Genomic DNA, 20,780 nt, shown 5'->3' on the forward strand with positions numbered 1-20,780 from the left:
ACCTCCATCAGGACCAGAACCAGGAGAAAATAAACCTCCATAATGACCGGAACCAGGAAGGAAAACCTCCATCAGGACCAGAACCAGAAGAGAAAACCTCCATAATGACCGGAACCAGGAAGGAAAACCTCCATCCGGACCAGAACCAGAAGAAAATAAACCTACATCAGGACCAGAACCAGGAAGGAAACCTCCATCAGGACCAGAACCAGGAAAGAAAACCTCCATTAGGATCAGAACCAGGTGAGAAAACCTCCATCACGACCAGAACCAGGTGAGAAAACCTCCATCACGACCAGAACCAGGTGAGAAAACCTCCATCAGGACCAGAACCAGGAAGTAAAACCTCCATCAAGACCAGAACCAGGAGAGAAAATCTCCATCAGGACCAGAACCAGGAGAGAAAATCTCCATCAGGACCAGAACCAGGAAGGAAAACCTCCATCAGGACCAGAACCAGGAAGGAAAACATCCATCAGGACCAGAACCAGGAAGGAAAACCTCCATCAAGAACGGAACCAGGAAGGAAAAACCTCCATCAGGACCAGAACCAGGAAGGATAACCTCCATCAGGACCAGAACCGGGAAGGAAAACCTCCATCAGGACCGGAACCAGAAAGGAAAACCTCCATCAGGACCAGAACCAGGAAGGAAAACCTCCATCAGGACCAGAACCAGGAAGGAAAACCTCCATCGGGACCAGAACCGGGAGAGAAAAACTCCATCAAGACCGGAACCAGGAAGGAAAACCTCCATCAGGACCAGAACCAGGAGAGAAAACCTCCATCAAGACCGGAACCAGGACGGAAAACCTCCATCAGGACCAGAACCAGGAAGGAAAACCTCCATCAGGACCAGAACTGGAAAGAAAACCTCCATCAGGACCAGAACCAGGAGAGAAAACCTCCATCAAGACCGGAACCAGGAAGGAAAACCTCCATCAGGACCGGAACCAGGAAGGAAAACCTCCATCAAGACCGGAACTAGGACGGAAAACCTCCATCAGAACCAAAACCAGAACCAGGTGAGAAAACCTCAATCAGGACAAGAACCAGGAGAGAAAACCTCCATCAAGACCGGAACCAGGAAGGAAAACCTCCATCAGGACCAGAACCAGGAGAGAAAACCTCCATCAAGACGGGAACAAGGACGGAAAACCTCCATCAGGACCAGAACCAGGAAGGATAACCTCCATCAGGACCGGAACCAGGACGGAAAACCTCCATCAGGACCGGAACCAGGAAGGATAACCTCCATCAGGACCAGAACCAGGAGAGAAAACCTCCATCAAGACCGGAACCAGGAAGGAAAACCTCCATCAGGACCAGAACCAGGAACGAAAACCTCCATCAGGACCAGAACCAGGAGAGAAAACCTCCATCAGGACCAGAACCAGGAAGGAAAACCTCCATCAGGACCAGAAACGGGAAGGAAAACCTCCATCAGGACCAGAACCAAGAGAGATAACCTCCATCAGGACCAGAACCAGGAGAAAATAAACCTCCATCCGGACCAGAACCACAAAGGAAAACTGCCATCAGGACCAGAACCAGAAGAGAAAACCTCCATCAGGACCGGAACCAGGAAGGAAAACCTCCATCTGGACCAGAACCAGAAGAAAATAAACCTACATCAGGACCAGAACCAGGAAGGGAACCTCCATCAGGACCAGAACCAGGTGAGAAAACCTCCATCAGGACCAGAACCGGGAAGGAAAACCTCCATCAGGACCAGAACCAGGTGAGCAAACCTCCATCAGGACCAGAACCGGGAAGGAAAACCTCCATCAGGACCAGAACCAGGAAGGAAAACCTCTATCAGGACCAGAACCAGGAGAGAAAACCTCCATCAGGACCAGAACCAGGAGAGAAAACCTCCATCAGGACCAGAACCAGGAGAGAAAACCTCCATCAGGACCAGAACCAGGAAGGAAAACCTCCATCAGGACCAGAACCAGGAAGGAAAACCTCCATCAGGACCAGAACCAGGAAGGAAAACCTCCATCAGGACCAGAACCAGGAAGGAAAACCTCCATCAGGACCAGAACCAGGAAGGAAAACCTCCATCAGGACCAGAACCAGGAAGAAAAACCTCCATCAAGACCAGAACCAGGAGAGAAAACTTCCATCTGGACAAGAACAAGGTGAGAAAACCTCCATCAGGACCAGAACCGGTAAGGAAAACCTCCATGAAGACCAGAACCAGGAGAGAAAACCTCCATCAGGACCAGAACCAGGAAGGAAAACCTTCATCAGGACCAGAACCAGGAAGGAAAACCTCCATCAGGACCAGAACCAGGAAGGAAAACCTCCATCAGGACCAGAACCGGGAAGGAAAACCTCCATCAGGACCAGAACCAAGAGAGAAAACCTCCATCAGGACCAGAACCAGGAGAAAATAAACCTCCATCCGGACCAGAACCACAAAGGAAAACTTCCATCAGGACCAGAACCAGAAGAGAAAACCTCCATCAGGACCGGAACCAGGAAGGAAAACCTCCATCTGGACCAGAACCAGGTGAGAAAACCTCCATCAGGACCAGAACCAGGATGGAAAACCTCCATCAGGACCAGAACCAGGTGAGCAAACCTCCATCAGGACCAGAACCAGGAAGGAAAACCTCCATCAGGACCAGAACCAGGAAGGAAAACCTCCATCAGGACCAGAACCAGGAAGGAAAACCTCCATCAAAACCAGAACCAGGAGAGAAAACCTCCATCAGGACCAGAACCAGGAAGGAAAACCTCCATCAGGACCGGAACCAGGAAGGAAAACCTCCATCAGGACCAGAACCAGGAAATAAAACCTCCATCAAGACCAGAACCAGGTGAGAAAACCTCCATCAGGACCAGAACCCGGAGGGAAAAATGTTCCAGCAGTTTGAGTTCCAGCACGCTCTCTCTCCAGTTTCCATGGCGACGAAAAAAGCGTGGTTTTAGAGAGTTTTTTCTACGTGGAAATCCTTGTGACGTCCCGGGGGATAAGGTTGGGTGATTGGTTACCTTCTACTGGTTAACAAGGGCATGTACAAATACATCAGGCGGGTGGAAAACGTGGGATAAAGTTATTTCCAACGATGGCTGGTGAGTTTACCAAAGAGAGACATCCTGCTGCATTCGTTGCTGTGGGTTGCTGTTTTCCACTTCGTTTTCAGGCTCTGATTCAGGTTCCAACATGTAGGGCTGGATGCTATGTGTTGACATTGTAGTTTGTTTTCTTATTGAGTTCATATGAGCCTAATCCTTCTGTTTATGAGATGTTACAATGACGGTGAAAGCAGGTGTGGTGTGCGCTCCCGATGTAGTGCAGTGGCGGGAGGCGGGGCTTAATGCGGAAGAGTCTCAATCCACTCGTTTTGCCCGCAGGCTGATCTGACAGCCTACGGAGAGGGTCGGTCTGAAGTAAATAAAGCCATTTGTGACAATAACTCCATCAATCCCAGCCCTTCTGGGCTCAGAAATAAAAATAAATTAGACTGAAATGCACAGAATAATTCCACTTTAAAGTGTCTCTATGATGCACATTTCAGTCTAATTTTCAGTCTAATCTTAAAATTCAAGTCCAGATGGACAAGAAATAATCAATCATTTTCCACAAACCCTTTTATTCACGTTGTATTGATCCTCCCAGATCAGCCAGAAATAAGCCAACAGAGAAAGCTCCGCCCCCTGTCCTGCATCTGATTGGTCAACTGCTAGCAGTAGTTGTTGGAGCGCGCACGTCAGCTGTTTTCCTTTCGGACAGAACTGGGAAACAAACCAGAGTAGCTACTCAATAATGTCAACACCAAACAAACAAACAAACTGTGTGAAAGGTTTACTGAGAATTGACGACACGGAGCCTCCAGACTAATCCTCAGTAAGTTCAGCTGGTTCATCTGCGTTAACCGTAAACAATCAGGGTGGTGCTATAAGGTAATATTTTAATGTTTTACTTCGGAGGAAATAAACACTTCTTGCAGCGTGATTTCACAACACACTGTTAGCTGACAGGTTAAAGTTCTGTAGTGTGTCTTTAAAGCTGAATGCTTTCAGGTTTCTGGCTGGTTGTCTGCAAACGCCGTCTGAGCAGACAGACAATTATCAAGTGAGATCGAACTCAACTGCAACAAGTTTGCAGCTTGTTGCGTGAAATAATGTTTCTGAAGCAGCCAAAGTCTGGAATCCTTCTGTGTTTTTTCCCATATTAATTAAATACATAATAAATACTTCACCCTGGGATCCAAATGAAATGTAATTAAAATTTGTCCTTGTAAACAGAGCTGAATAATGTCAGGACAAATGTTTGATCCAATTTGTTTCGAACAAAGAGCTGATTTAAGTTTTTCACACTGAGTGAGAGATGGCTGGCTGTGAGCAGGTGAGAGTGATGTGGCGGTGTTTGGTATCAGGCTGCAGACCCGTGAGTAGTAGGCAGGCGATGCGGAGGAGAGGACGTTACAGCAGAATTATCCCTCCTTTTTGATGCTAAATATTGTTGCAGAATCTTTCTGCTGCTGCAGCCCACAAGCCAGGCTGTAATGGCGCATACAGTTAGCTCTGTATTTTTAGTCGTGCACTCATTTTCAAGCTGTTGGTAATACTGTTCCAGCTTTGCCTCATTAGCTGTGTGGTTTCAGACAGCTTCTTCACCATATGTGGAAACATTCTGAACTTCCAGGCAGGAAAAACCTCCAGTTTAGACTCATTTCTAAGTTAGTCAGAAGAATCCTCACTTTTTCTTTGACAGTCCAGTTTTATCTTTTGCTACCTACATGTCTAATTAAGATTGGAGTTTTCTTTAACCCAGTTCCTAAAAGGTCTGTAAATTGTAAATATTAACAGATTGCAATGATTAGCTAATCCCAACAGGCCATATTTTATTCCCATGCATGTAAGGGACAAGGCTGAAGCTACATGGAGGTTTTAGAGCAACGTCTGCTCCCAACCAGACAGCGTCTCTTTCAGGGAAGACTTTGTAGATTTCAGCAGGACCATGCTGAACCACATCCTGCATCACCACAGCAGCATGGTGGAACAGGAGAACTGGTCTGCTGCAGTCCAGACCTTTCACCAGTACAAACCATCAAGGTCCAGGACTACAGATCAGCTAGAATCCTGCATCAGACCAGATGGGACACCATTCCAGCTGCTGCAGTCTCCTCAGTTCCCAGATGTTTACAGACAGACGTTAAAAGAAGAGGAGATGCTAACAATGCTAAACATCATCCTGGAACTCCTTTTTAACAGATGTGTTGCTGCATCAGAGTCGGATCAGATGATAAAATGTCTCAGTTTCATCATCTGAGAAGTCCTTTATCTTCTACTAAGAAGAAAAAATGACCTGATGAGAATCTAGTTTTATGTAGAATCATGTTGTAAGTCTACAGTTTTCCTACATGTCACTTCAGCTTCCTGGTACTTAAAACATTTCTGCTACTCACCATGTCCACCTCTGATATGCTGTCCAAACTCTCCACCTGAACGTCGACTCCAACAGGGACAGCAGGACCTGCAGAGAAACAGTAGACTCAACTTAACATAGTTCTCTATTTGTGTTTGAACATAAAAATGTTGGACGTAGGAAATCTTCCGTGCAGCATCCCATCTGTAAACTTTAGAATGAAGCAGTAATATGTCACTGTGGGTGGTACGAGGACATCCTGCACATCACAGAAGTAAAAAGAAAAGCAGGACCATGACACAAGGAGAGCCACAGCCCATCCCAGCTGCTCTTTGTAACTATGTTTAAGGACAAAATGCTAATAAACTCCCAGAAAGAAGACAGAACTGTTAAAATCCTCCTAAAGCAGGCCTCCTGCTGGCCACATACGGCCCAGAACCAGTATCCATGTGGCTCAGCCCATGGTTCTGCCAAAAAGACCAGAAATTTCTGCATTGTTTCAGGTAATTCCTACCGTAGTAATGTGACACTGGTTAGCCTAGCAGTACTAAAGCCATAATGCAGCATCTTGTTCTGTGTTAAAACCAAGTCTTAGACTTTGCTGGGAGATATGGTCTAGTAGATATTAAAGACCTCCACCAGTATATTGAGGGAGGTTCATCTCCTATCTGTTTGGTCATGACCGCAAAAAATGTTGTGTTCTTATGTGATTTTGTTGGCTCAGTGATATATTCCAGCATATAGGCCATAGTTGCTGCTTGATTACCACACTAAGGTCAGTACATATAATTTGCCAAAACCTTTCAAAGTTTTCACATTCCAAGTTGTATAATAGTATTGCATTTTTCTGACCTACATATGGATATTTTTATAAGGTAGAAGTAAAATTTTCTCCCAGATTTCTGTGTTTATTGCTGTTTTCATTTGAGTTTTCCATGATTTGGGATGAGTTTGTCCATATTCCAATAATACAGTTTGGTATTAAGATTCAAGAAAAAGCTACCTTGTTCAGCACTACCTTAAAGAAGATGGAGTGTATCCATTTTAGTATGTACATAATGTTTGTTTGTAGCCTGGCAAGCCAGACTCTCTCGCTGTACCAGCATAGAGTCTGTGGACTTATTCGCATCAACGGGTTTCAAGGGCGCAACAAACAAGCGTAGAGAAAAAGAAAAAAAAAGAAAAAAGGCTAACATGATGTCTGACCTTTGGGATCGGCTGACCTTTGGGATTGGCTGACCTTAGGGATCGGCTGACCTGAGGGATCGGCTGACCTTTGGGATCGGCTGACCTGAGGGATCGGCTGACCTTTGGGATCGGTTGACCTGAGGGATCGGCTGACCTGAGGGATCGGCTGACCTTAGGGATCGGCTGACCTGAGGGATCGGCTGACCTGAGGGATCGGCTGACCTTTGGGATCGGCTGACCTGAGGGATCGGCTGACCTGAGGGATCGGCTGACCTTTGGGATCGGCTGACCTGAGGGATCGGCTGACCTGAGGGATCGGCTGACCTTTGGGATCGGCTGACCTGAGGGATCGGCTGACCTTTGGGATCGGCTGACCTGAGGGATCGGCTGACCTTTGGGATCGGCTGACCTGAGGGATCGGCTGACCTTTGGGATCGGCTGACCTGAGGGATCGGCTGACCTGAGGGATCGGCTGACCTTTGGGATCGGCTGACCTGAGGGATCGGCTGACCTGAGGGATCGGCTGACCTTTGGGATCGGCTGACCTGAGGGATCGGCTGACCTGAGGGATCGGCTGACCTGAGGGAATGTGGAACCAACCTTCAGAGGAGATCAGACTTTCTCTGTTGCAGCAGGAAAACAGTGGAATGGTTTAATCTCCACGGCAGACAGACGTCCATATTGTCAGATTTAAATCAGTACTTAAAAACATATTTCCCATTTTACTAAAACACCCTATTAGATGTTAATATCATTTATTTCTTGGTGTTTTAATTGATTTGTTTGTTTTTTTTGTGATGTCGGGCCTTTTTTATAAAAAAAAATATATCTTCTTTTTTTACTTTGTTATTCTGAGGTATTTTATGTCCTGTGTCTTCTCCATAGACTGTATATACCGTATTTTCACGACCATAAGGCGCACATAAAAGTCTTAGATTTTCTTCAAAATGTGCGGCGCGCCCTATAGTGCAGTGCGCCCTTTGTGTGCGTGTTGTTGTTGTCGTTGTAATCGGATGTAGTAGAGAACACCGTGAGAACGTTAAAGGGTGAAGCGAGGGCGTTGATCGCATATAAAAGAACAGGTATGTGCGTTATGCAGAACACCTTTTTCTAACAACTCTGAAAATGGAAAAAAGACACGCTTATGAAGCACAGTTTAAACTGAAGGCCATCAACTACGCCAAGCAACATGGAAATCGAGCAGCCGAGGGAGAATTTAAGATTAATGAATCGATGGTTCGCAAGTGGAGGAAGATGGAAAACGAGCTCCGACAGGTAAAGAAGACGCAGCTGAGTTTCCGTGGACATAAGGCGAGCTGGCCCGAGTTGGAGGACAGACGCTTGGGCTAACGTGTCTGCTGGCGCTGTTGTCTGCAATTTCGCAAAAGTCTGCATCATTTCAGAGGAGCCGCACGGCACGGAAAGTGACTCTTACAGTGAAGAAAGTGAAGCTCGCATGTTTGCTGGAGATTTAGCGCAGCTGTTCAATTCAGAAACAGAGGATGAGGACTTTGATGGGTTTGACTGATGATGATTACTGGTAAAAAAATGTGAGTACCAAACTCAGTTTTGGTCCCGGTCTATGTTTAAATACGCACACTTGTATGCTTGTGTGCATTGAGAATGTTAAAGGGGGGAGTGTGGGCGTGGATTGTACTGGTATATAAAACCCGCACCCTATGGTCAGGTGTGCCTTATGTATGTGTTAAATACAGAAAGGGCACACATAACTGAGACTGCGCCTTTTAGTACAGTGCGCCTTATGGTCGTGAAAATACAGTAAAAGATGGGCGGAGCCTCCGTGATGTCACCCGTAGGTTTCTAAAGAGCTGAATTGAAGCTCGGTGGGCGGTTCCTACCATCACTGTCTTGGCAGTGTCATGCGTGTTGTCCTGGAAAATATAAATATGGGCAAAGAGGTGGAGCTGAGAGGGGGACTGTGAGCATCATGGTGGATGATTGACATCGAGCGAACGCCGAGCTTTCTGTAGCTAAGAGCTAACCGAGCTAACTCGGAGATAACAGGAGCTAACCAGCCAACGGAGGCAAGCGGGCTAAAGCTAAGTCACGTTGTTAACCGGCTAAAAACCGCGGTTGTTCTACGTTCTTCTGACTTGAAGTGGGAGATCAGGTACCTGTCAATCAAAAGGACACGCCCCTAAATATGCCGGACCTCGAGATTAAATTACTTTTAAACGGGCGAGTTAGAAAAAAATTCACTCCCCCCACAGTTGTCAACCTGACCTATTAAACCTAAAATGGATTTTTGTACCAGGCTGTAAACATGTTTATTCCTGCTGTAAACATGTTTATTTTTGCTGTGAACATGTTTATTTCTGCTGTAAACATGTTTATTTTTGTTGTGAACATGTTTATTTCTGCTGTAAACATGTTTATTCCTGCTGTAAACGTGTTTATTCCTGCTGTAAACATGTTTATTCCTGCTGTAAACATGTTTATTCCTGCTGTAAACGTGTTTATTCCTGCTGTAAACATGTTTATTCCTGCTGTAAACATGTTTATTCCTGCTGTAAACGTGTTTATTCCTGCTGTAAACATGTTTAATTCTGCTGTAAACATGTTTATTCCTGCTGTAAACATGTTTATTCCTGCTGTAAACATGTTTATTCCTGCTGTAAACATGTTTAATTCTGCTGTAAACATGTTTATTCCTGCTGTAAACATGTTTATTCCTGCTGTAAACATGTTTATTTCTGCTGTAAACATGTTTATTCCTGCTGTAAACATGTTTATTTCTGCTGTAAACGTGTTTATTCCTGCTGTAAACATGTTTATTCCTGCTGTAAACATGTTTATTTCTGCTGTAAACATGTTTATTTCTGCTGTAAACATGTTTATTCCTGCTGTAAACATGTTTATTTCAGCCGTAAACATGTTTATTCCTGCTGTAAACATGTTTATTTCTGCTGTAAACATGTTTATTCCTGCTGTAAACATGTTTATTTCAGCTGTAAACATGTTTATTCCTGCTGTAAACATGTTTATTCCTGCTGTAAACATGTTTATTTCAGCTGTAAACATGTTTATTCCTGCTGTAAACATGTTTATTTCAGCTGTAAACATGTTTATTCCTGCTGTAAACATGTTTATTCCTGCTGTAAACATGTTTATTCCTGCTGTAAACATGTTTATTTCTGCTGTGAAGTTGGTCTTTTTAACATGGGAGTCTATGGGGATTTACTCTGTTTTGCTGCCCCTAGTGGATGAAGGGGGAACTGCAGTTTTATGCACCCCCGCAAAGGCTTCACTTTTAACCACTTGGCCTTCTCTTATGACTGTTATTAGTGGCTTTTATTTTCACTTTCTGTACTGCACTTTGGTCCGGTGAGCTTACTTAAAGTGGTTTACAAATAAAGCTGGATTGGGTTGGATAATGTTCCAGCTTTTGGGAGACAGATTATCTACTAGTTACTAAGAACACTTCTGTTATGGGGAAGTTAAAGGCTCTCTTCAGAAGACGAGATACCAGATAACCTCCAACAATTTGTGTCCAAGATAATCAGCGATTCCACAAGCTGGGACGTTGAACCACAACACCCCCCCTGGTTACCCACAGAGCCTCAGAAAGGCAGAGTCTGCTGTAAAATCTGCAAAACGTGATGATGAAAGCTCAGACAGCAGAATTATTAGATATATCCTTGCTTACACTGGGCCCTGGTATTCCCTGAGTCAGCTGATGGAGCTGCAGGTGAAACCGACTCAGGCAGGGCTCCTGGCTGAAGGAACACTCAGAGAGATGAGATAATCCTCAGGTGACCAGTTAATAAAACTCCCACCATTACAATGTCTATCCAGCTCACCAGAAATTAATTAAAACCAGCAGGTTTATTCATGACAAAGGTTAAAAAGGTACTAAAACAAAATTCATGATGGATTAAACATTAACTGTAATAAAAGTTCATGCTGCAATAAAGATCAGTTTAGTTCAGGTGTACAGCAGCCAACAAAAACAGCCATCTGGAGAAAATCTTTCAAATGTTTCAAAGGTGGGAAGTTGATCTTTACAAATGCTTATAACAAACGAAAACCCAACAGAAGTTCAGGGAAAGCAGCACGTACCAGTCTAAATGTTCCTGAGACCACCCTCCACAAAGACTATGGCTTCTGTATCCACCTGATGAAGCAGAGGAGCTTCTTCATCATGAAAACGTCACATGACCACACCAACTGTGACCTTAATGCACTGGATGTGTGTCAGACGGCTTTGAGCTGCTTCACGTGGGTTTTCAAGGCTCTGGTCAATGCTTACATTATATACACAACAGCTGCAGAAACAACATTTCTCCCATTAAAAAACCCTGATTAGTTGGAAAAGCTGTTAGTTTAGTTTAGTTAGTTAGTTCAGATTAGTGGGCTTATGTTGGCAGAACCGTGGTCACATTAGACACAACCGCAGCACGTTAAATCCTGTGTATCTAAATGACTCCCATCCAGTCACAAGTAAACCCAGCAGAGGACAAGATGAAACAGCTGCTTGATAATATTTTACCAGTTCTTTGAATGAAGCGATTCATTGTGGACTATTATTTCAGTTTGCTATTCTCAACGATCAATAAAGCAAGAAAAACAAGACACAGTCATAAATTAAACAGAGATTCTGTTTTACAATCTTTTGACAGACACTTTATTCAAAGTAATTAACCTAACATGTATGTGTTGTGGGTGGGAGGAAGTCAGAATATCCAGAGAACACCCACACATACGTTCTCCCCACAGCTGAGGCTCAAACCAGCAACCTTCTTACTGTGAGGCCGCAGTGACAACCACAACGTGCAGCACGAACATACCTTTTGGCCTACAAGGTACTTGAGGTAACCTGAAGAGAAGTGTAAAGATGTCCAGATGCTGAGTCTGCTTGCATTTGTTTCTCTCGTTCCAAGAATGTATGTCAATGAATGTTTCCACTTGTGTTATGAAATGAAATGAAATGAAACATACTTTATTAATCCCAAAGGGAAATTTAGTATTATAGTAGATAATTAACTTGAGGAGGTCTTGTTCCGGAGGCTGATGGCAGGAATGATCTTTTCAGTCTTCCTCCACCACCTCCACCTCCTCTCCCAGGATGGAAACAGTGCTTTGTTTATTCTTCTTCCTCCTGAAGTCAACAATCATCTCTTTTGTTTTGCTGCTATTTAATATGAGATGATTGTCGCCGCACCATTTAACAAACTGACTGACCAGTTCTCTGTACTCTGCTTCTTGTCCATCCCTGATACACCCCACAACTGCAGAGTCATCAGAGTATTTCTGCAGATGACAGGACTCAGAGTTGTACTGGAAGTCTGAGGTGTACAGAGTGAAGAGGAATGGCCAGAGTACAGTTCCTTGTGGTGCACCAGTGCTGCTGACCTCCATCTCAGACACACAACCTTTCAGTCTCACAAACTGGGGTCTGTTTGTGAGGTAGTCATAGATCCAGGTGGTTGTGGAGGTATCCACCTGGAATTTATGGAGCTTCTCACATAACAAAGCAGGCTGAATGGTATTAAAAGCACTGAGAAATGAAAGAACATGACCCTCAGAGTGCTGCCTGAATGGTCCAGATGAGAGTGTGCTCTCTGGAGCAGGTATATGATGGCATCTTCAACCCCAAGTCCATTACGATATGCAAACTGGAATGGGTCCTGAAAGGTGTTTACTTGCTTGTTGAGGTGAGCCAGTAAGAGTCTCTCCAGGACTTTCATGATGTGAGATGTCAGGGCAACTGGTCTGTAGTCACTTGGTTCAGCTGGTTGTGTTTTTTTAGGCACTGGAACAAGGCAGGAGGTTTTCCACAGCACTGGGACTCTATTTTGTCTCAGACTGGTGTTGAAAAGGTGCTGGAGAATCGGACATAGTTGTTTTGAGCAGGTCTTGAGAACTCTGGGACTGACACCATCTGGACCTGCAGCCTTGTTCTGGTTCAGTTTCTCAAGTTGCTTCTTAACCTGATTGCAGGAGACAAACAAGGTGGAGGTCTCAGGATGTCCTGATGTGGAGGGAGATGAAGCTGTGTTCTGGTCCATGACTGAGCTGCAGGGTGACAGATTGGAGGCGTGACAGGAAAGCAGTGGGCTTATGGAGGGTGTGTGGTCTGTTGGGCTGGAGGTAGGGGGTGAACTGAACCTGTTGAAGAATATGTTCAGCTCATTAGCTCTGTCCAGACCTCCATCAGGCTGGACAACGCACACTCAGTCATGGCGTTGATGTCGTCTCCATGAGGTTGATCCACTACACCTAAATGTAATGGAAGTAATAGCCAACCCTGGTTTAGCTCAGGGCTATACAACTCTTCCAAGAACAAAAATAAATCTTAGAAGAAATATTTATCACTAGCTAGCATTATAGAACGAACTGATGCAACCACCTTCTGAAATAGGCAAAAAGGGTTATTGCTCACAATAACAAAAGGAATTATTTAATAACACCGAACAACAAGGAGATTCATCAGTTGTTGCAGTAAAAGAAAGACAAAGGAGGGTTTCTCTCAGCTTCTGATGGCTCTCAAAGTGCTGTTCATTTCCCCGTCAGCGCCCCCATCAACGGCTAACCCAGCCTCCATTCTGCATCCTACCTGACCTGCTAGCTCTCTCCAGCCAGAAGACAATCTTACTATGACTCTTGTTTTGTCTCTTTCTCTCTTTTAAACTTCCTGTTTCTTTGCCTATTAAGCGACATTGTGTGTTAAAAACAGCCAGTTCTTTATTTTACGGTGAAGCTAAACGTCCCGGATGTAAACGTTGCACAGTGTCGGTTTCTCAGCCTCGGGACCCTGCTGGCCAGCAGCGGCTCTAGAAATGCACGATAGATGTCTCTGTCATCCAACACGTCCGGGACATGGAGTTTTAAGGTCAGAACATTACGTAATGTATCTTTTCTTGGTTCTATATGGTTTTAAGTCAAACAGGCAAGTTTCTAACATAAATATCGACATTGAAAGGAGCCGCTACAGCGGCTGGAGAAAAGTCCTTGTCATGTTGTAACGTTGACAAGGACTTGTAGCGGGAACTGCTGACCTGGTTGACCATCTGCACATGATGGAAGAGGCTGAAAACATGGATGATGGTTTCCTGGACATCTGGTCAGGTTTTAGTTGAATCTTCAGTCAGTTCCAGTTCAGAAGAACTTGCTGAGGAAGGTGAAGGAGGATCAAACCACTGAGTGGACTTTGTGTCCAGCAAGTCAGATGATTTTCTTGGACACATGTATGGATTTTCCATTTTTAGAAATGAAGGAAATAGTTTTATAGAAATAGTTTTTAGTTCCAAGTAGCATTAAATAAGTTTTTCAGTGAAAGAAGGAAATATTCATGTGAGAGGAATATTTATGTTTGAGATTTGTAAAGTAAAGTTCTGGAATGGACTTTGTACTGAGCTGAAACTGTCTCGCTCTCAGAGTTTGTTTAAAAATGAAAATAATCAACAATTACATGATGATTGTGTGGCAAAGAATGATTTGTGGATGACTAGAAATTTGAGATTTATTTTCAGAAATAAGTTTATTTTTTATAAGTAGCAGGGTCATTGCTGAGTATCACTTCATTCATGTGGACAGGCAGACATCCCTTCTGGTTATTGAACGGTGTGTAATTGATGTGATAAAATATGACTGAGTATACTAAAAAATTCATTGACTGAATTCAGCTAATTCTTGTCAACAGATTTATAACAAAATGATGAGACTATAAATAAACTACGTTGAAAACAACTGATGATGGTATGAAACGTGTATATTTTCTACATTTCGCCTGTCAGCGGCTGTTCCCATGCAATTCCCTCACTTTATCAATCACAGCTGTTACCTTTCCATTCTCTCATTTCATTGGATTGTATGTCTTCCTCAAATGCAGGTTTTTCTCTGCTGTTTTCCAGGGAGGAAGAAATGTGGAGCAGCTTGATGGAAACTGGAAACAGTCGCCCATCACAAACAGATCAACAAAATTACGTGTCGCTCCACATGGCGTCATCGCTACCCAGCACTGATAAATGTCATCTGAAATTCATTTATTTCTCAGACTAAAAATATCAGTTTAGCTTTTATCCCTGAAAGATTTTTTGTATTGTTGCTTATAAAAGAACTGTGACATCAGCAATGATGCAATCAGCACTATGATTTGTGTCCCTGTCCTCAAGTCATCCTCTCAAATAACAGGACGGGGAATCCTACTAAGCCACGACTGATGACTCAAACAGTCTGACATGAGACGTGTCGTCACCAGACCCCAGTATTCTCATGGTTGCTGTTCAGCTGATTGGAAGGATTAAATTTAAGGCCAGTTTGGGATTTACAGGGAGATGGAAGAATCTCCTAGTGCCAGTATCATCAACACAAATCAAATTTACATGTCCTTCTGTTGCTTGTTTGTTAAAGTCACATTGGTGGCTGTGGCGTAGTTAATCTGCAGAGCAGAGGGAGTGCCAGCCTTACATAACTGCTGGTAAAGCAGAGCTGTCACCTGGAAGCGGGTATATTAACTTCCAGCTGTCAGCAGTGTCCTCCCTGCTCTTACCCACACCATATGCTCCATCACATCACATGCTGATCTCTGTAAAGCCTGAGATCCAGCTGACATGCCTGGTGACACACCTGCAGAGAGGTGTCCATGCGGTAGGTTATGATGATGATGATGATGATGATTATTATTACATTAAATCAATGATTGATTCACTCATCATTCATACCTGCTGATGGAAAGCTACATATGTTGCCCTTACACACACTGATGGAAGCCAAAGCAGGTAGTCCGACCACCACCAAGATGTTGATTCACATTCACATCATAGTTTCCACATGACTCAAGTCTTTCTGCAGCTAGACATCACCGGGACTCTGAGATATGTTCCCTGAACAAGAAGGAGGCAGAGATATCTGCTTTAACCAAATCACATGATGGAACAAGTTTACCATCTGATGGAACATATGGATCTGATGCAGCAACACAGAGGAATTTTCACTGGTTTAACAGGGAGCCGTCCAGTAACGTGACTGATTCCACTGGGAACCGTCCAGAAATGTGACCTGGTGTACATCTTAATTACACTAATGCTGCAAGTGAGACCAATCAAGTCAGATATGTGACAACAGAATCCTTTATTAAAAATGAGTTTTTTGCACACTGGTTATGAGAAAATGGTGCAAACAACTAAATGACATAAAAATCCAAGAAGTCCAGATGCAAATGCAACCTGATAAAGAAAGAAGACAAAAATAATCACTCCTATCAGCGTTAAAAGCGATAAATAAATGTGCCACAAATTAAATACTAGTGCACGTTCTCACATAACACTCATGTCAAACAGAAAAATGTTTAAACAAAATTCACCAATAATTTATTCTGAATTACAAAGTCTGCAAATATCAACATGTAAAAAAACAAAACAAAAAAATATATACACTGCTCAAAGAACTAAAGGGAACACCTACAACACGATGTAACTCCAAGCCAGCCAGACTTCTGTGAAATGGAACTGTCCACTTAGGAAGCAACACTGATTGACAATCAGTTCCACCTGCTGTTGTGCAAATGGAACAGACAACAGGTGGAAATTATAGGCAACTGGAAAGACACACCCAATAAAGGAGTGGTTCTGCAGGTGGAGACCACAGACCACTTCTCAGTTCCGATGCTTTCTGGCTGATGTTTTGGTCTGAATGCTGGCGGTGCTTTCACTCTAGTGGTAGCATGAGACGGAGTCTACAACCCACACAAGTGGCTCAGGTAGTGCAGCTCATCCAGGATGGCACATCAATGCCAGCTGTGGCAAGAAGGTTTGCTGTGTCTGTCAGCGTAGTGTCCAGAGCATGGAGGCGCTACCAGGAGACAGGCCAGTACAGCAGGAGACGTGGAGGAGGCCGTGGGAGGGCAACAACCCAGCAGCAGGACCGCTACCTCCTTCTTTGTGCAAGGAGGAACAGGAGGAGCGCTGCCAGAGCCCTGCAGAATGAGCTCCAGCAGGACACAAATGTGCATGTGTCTGCTCCAACAGTCAGAAACAGACTCCATGAGGGTGGTATGAGGGCCCGACGTCCACAGGTGGGGGTTGTGCTTCCAGCCCAACACCGTGCAGGACGTTTGGCGTTTGCCAGAGAACACCAAGATTGGCAAATAACCTCGTGTGGCTGGAGTGTGTCAGCAGTTCCTGCAACACCAAGGCATTGATGTTATGGACCGGCCCGCCCGTTCCCCAGACCTGGATCCAGCTGAGCACATCTGGGACATCATGTCTCGCTCCATCCACCAACGCCAAGTTGCACCACAGACTGTCCAGGAGTTAGCGGATGCTTTAGTCCAGGTCTGGGAGGAGATCCCTCAGGAGAACATCCACCGCCTCATTAGGAGCATGCCCAGGTGTTGTAGGGAGGTCATACAGGCACGCGGAGGCCACTACTGAGCCTCATTCTGACTTGTTTAAAGGACATTACATCAAAGTCTGATCAGCCTGTAGTGTGTTTTTCCACTTTCATTTGGAGTTCCTCAAGGTTCTGTACTTGGACCAATACTCTTCACGCTATATATGCTCCCTTTAGGCAAAATTATTAGACTACATGGAATAAACTTTCATTGTTATGCAGATGATACTCAGATATACTTATCCTTTAAACCAGATGAAACAAATCAGCTCGATAGGCTAGAAAATTGTCTCATAGACATAAAGACTTGGATGTCTAGAAATTTTCTCCTCTTAAACTCAGATAAGACTGAAGTAATTCTCTTTGGATCTGAAAAACTCAGAGCTAAATTTTCCAGTTTTGTAATGAACCTGGATGGCATTACTTTAGCTTCCAGTGCTACAGTGAGAAACCTTGGAGTAATATTTGACCCTGACTGGTCCTTTGGCCCACATATTAAGCAGGTTACTAAAACAGCCTTCTTTCATTTACGTAATATAGCCAAAATTAGGGACATTCTGTCTCAGAGTGATGCAGAAAAACTGGTTCACGCTTTTGTTACTTCGAGACTAGATTACTGTAACTCTCTATTACTGGGCTGTCCTAAATATGCCCTGAAAAGCCTTCAGCTGATCCAGAATTCTGCAGCCAGAGTCCTGACCAGAACCAGCAGGAGAGATCATATTTCTCCAGTTTTAGCCTCTCTTCATTGGCTGCCTGTTGAATCTAGCATAGAATTTAAAATCCTTCTCCTTACATATAAAGCCCTCCACAGCCAGGCACCACTATATATCAAAGACCTCATTGTTCCTTATATACCAAGCAGAGTACTTCGTTCGCAGACTGCAGGCTTACTTGTGGTTCCTAGAGTCTCAAAGAGCCGAGCAGGAGGCAGAGCCTTTGGTTATCAGGCCCCTCGCTTATGGAATAAGCTCCCAGTTAGTTGGAGCTTCCAACTCAATCTGTTGGTTTCCTTATATAGGCTATTAGGAATTGGCTTTCATTATGTTTTTTTTTCTGTCTGTAAAGCGTCTTGAGATGGCATTGCCGTGATTTGATGCTATATAAACAAGTTGAATTGAATTGAATTGAATTGAATTGAATTGAACTGAATTGAATTGAAGTATAACTCCAAATCCAGACCTTCATGGGTTGATACATTTAATTTTCTTTGATAATTTTTGTGTGATTTTGTTGTCAGCACTTTCAATTATGGAAAGAACCAAGTATTTAATAAAAATATTTCATTCATTGAGATCTACAACGTGTTACTTTAGTGTTCCCTTTCATCAAAGTTTACATCAAGCTTCAGTATGGAGGTTCCTGGAAAAAATGCCGGACTTAACGACTGGAATAAAAACCTTCTTAAAAGGCTAGAAATGTCCCTAGGTCACAATAAATTACCCAAGGAGTGTGATTGTGATTGCAATTTTCCCCATGAAGTTTCTGAGATATTTTGCAAAGTGATGACACTGTTGCCATTTGATCGGCAGCATACCAGTGAGAGTAAACCAAAGGATTATAATACATGTGTTGTAAAATTACTAAGTTGTGGGACAGTCACACAGTTGTAATGTTTTAATGTACTCTGAACAAGAGTCTAATTTTGGAACCCGGGCACCGGAACCGGATGTATCCATGTGGATGTTCCAGATTGATGAGGTTGTTGTAGCCCGAGCGGTAGTCCTGAAGCATGCAATAAAGAGCCGAGAAAGAGAGATAGGGAAAAAAAGAACGGCTCCAAACCAAAAGCAATTCGGTTCCCATCCTTCGTGTTAATGACTTGTTTAAAAGATTCAGTTAGTTTGTGACTGCCACAACTCTAATAAGTCATTAACCAGCCTTGATGCCTGTCTGAGCCTCCTGGAAATCCTCCACAAAGAGTTCATTGCCATCTGTGACTCGCTGGAATTTAGCCAGAGACAGGTGGAAGCACTTGCAATGGAGAACACCAGCCTTAGAGAGTCGGAATGACTCGACTCTCGACAAAAACAAAAAAATTAAAGAAACGGCAATTGATCTGCAAGCTCGGAGCATGAGGTAGAATTTTGTGTTTTCAGGAATCCCAGAGCAGACTGAGGAGGACTCCGAAACCACAGTGAAAACCTTCATCCCAAACTCACCTGAAACTCCCAGAAGAAACAGTGAAAAACATCTCTTTCCACAGAGTCCATTGTCTGGTTGGCAAAACACCTGGTGCCAGCAGACCAAGACCCATCATGGCGAAGTTTGTGAATTCTAAACAGAAAGAGCAGGTAAAGAGTCGGGGACGCCGAATTAAAGGTTTAAGTTACGGAATGAAAGATCAATTTCTCTAAGAGATTTTGGATCATCTTATTTCCTGTCAGGTAGAAGTCATCGCAGTGGACAAATTATTTATTAACGGATAGCTGTACCGCAACCCGGACACCACTCCATGGCTCTACTGATCTCAGGTGCTGTACGTCTAGTTTTCATTATACTATTTCAATGGAAAATATGCCATAAAAGATCATCTACCTAATAGTAAACATGCCGCCTGTCCTCACTACACTGTTCACAATACCAATGTATCATTTAATTATCTTTTATTTAGATTGTCACTCTTTTCACTGTTCACTTCTGTATCTCACCCTTTTACTGTTAAGTGTAATCCCACCTGTTATAATAATCCAACCTGCGACATACGCATACGTTTGAACATCTGGCTCAGCTTGCCAACACACACCAGTATTTCACAAGGTGCAGACACACACACACATGCTCACAATCAATGTATAAGAAAAACACGTTAAAGCACATTTGAGGACGCTCAATGCACAGAGCTATTCTGTTGCATGCTCACACACACAAATAAACAGCGGGATGCACTTATAGACACACGCTTCACTAACACGCATGTAACACTTAGCTCCAGCATCGGACCATGAATACACTGAGGTTTGTTACTTGGAATGCACATGGAGCTGGTACAGGAAAAAAGAGGTCAAACATTGTTAACCAGCTCCAGGAGCTACAGGCAGACATTGTCTCATTACCAAAAACTAATTTTTCAAACTCAACAATAGATCTTCTTTCAACAACACAGTTCCCACATGTTTACTCAGCTTGTAAGAACTCCAGGTAAAGAGGAGTCGCTATTATTAATAAAAGACTAAACTTTGACATTGACAGTACAATTACAGATCCAGAAGGCAGATTTATAATAGTTATATTATATATTCAAAATGTTATGTGTAGCAAATGTATATGGACAAAATGTGGATGACTCCTCCTTCTTTCAATCCCTCTTCATTTCACTCCAAGGTCATTCAAAAACACACTAATCATCAGGGGTGGATCTAATCACAATAGCTGACCCAGGAATGGACAGACACAGTACCACAGGAAGTCATCGAGCTTGGCAATCATCAGAAACTGTTAAACAATACATGCAGGACTTTGGTCTTTGCGATGCTTGGCGTTCTTACCATCCCACACTAAGAGAATATACCTTCTTCTCTTCAATTCACCATTCCTATTCTAGATTAGATTTTTTTTTTTAACTAGTAGTTCGCTGATGAGTGACATCTCAGAGATAAAAATCCACCCCATAACCATCAGTGATCACGCATCAGTATCCTTCACTAAATAAATTAACCGGAGATTTAATACTTAAAGATTCTGAGTTTATAGATTATTTTAAAAGAGAATGGACTATATCTGTAGAAAACAACAATTTGCCTGAAATCTCAGCGTGTGTTCTGTCGGAAGCTTCAAGAATCTCATAGTCAGAACTCAGAATTAAATCACTAGAAGATGCGTACCAATGCAAGGAAATCTGAACTGGAACTTAATAA

General features: G+C 43.4%; 1 protein-coding gene across 1 annotated transcript in view; it reads right to left on the minus strand.

Annotated features, from left to right (window-relative positions):
- Positions 1 to 20,780, minus strand: part of LOC306767773 (gamma-aminobutyric acid receptor subunit rho-2-like) — a gene marked incomplete at its 3' end in the record, with an annotated part of 82,894 nt that overhangs the window by 52,538 nt on the left and 9,576 nt on the right. The window contains exon 2 of the mRNA XM_079255892.1: positions 5,423 to 5,490. Within this exon, the coding sequence (XP_079112018.1) occupies positions 5,423 to 5,490 (68 nt within the window). The remainder of the gene's footprint in view (positions 1 to 5,422; positions 5,491 to 20,780) is intronic.

This window comes from Telmatherina bonti, assembly GCF_933228915.1.
Source record: "Telmatherina bonti genome assembly, chromosome: 16".
Classification (NCBI taxonomy): domain Eukaryota; kingdom Metazoa; phylum Chordata; class Actinopteri; order Atheriniformes; family Telmatherinidae; genus Telmatherina; species Telmatherina bonti.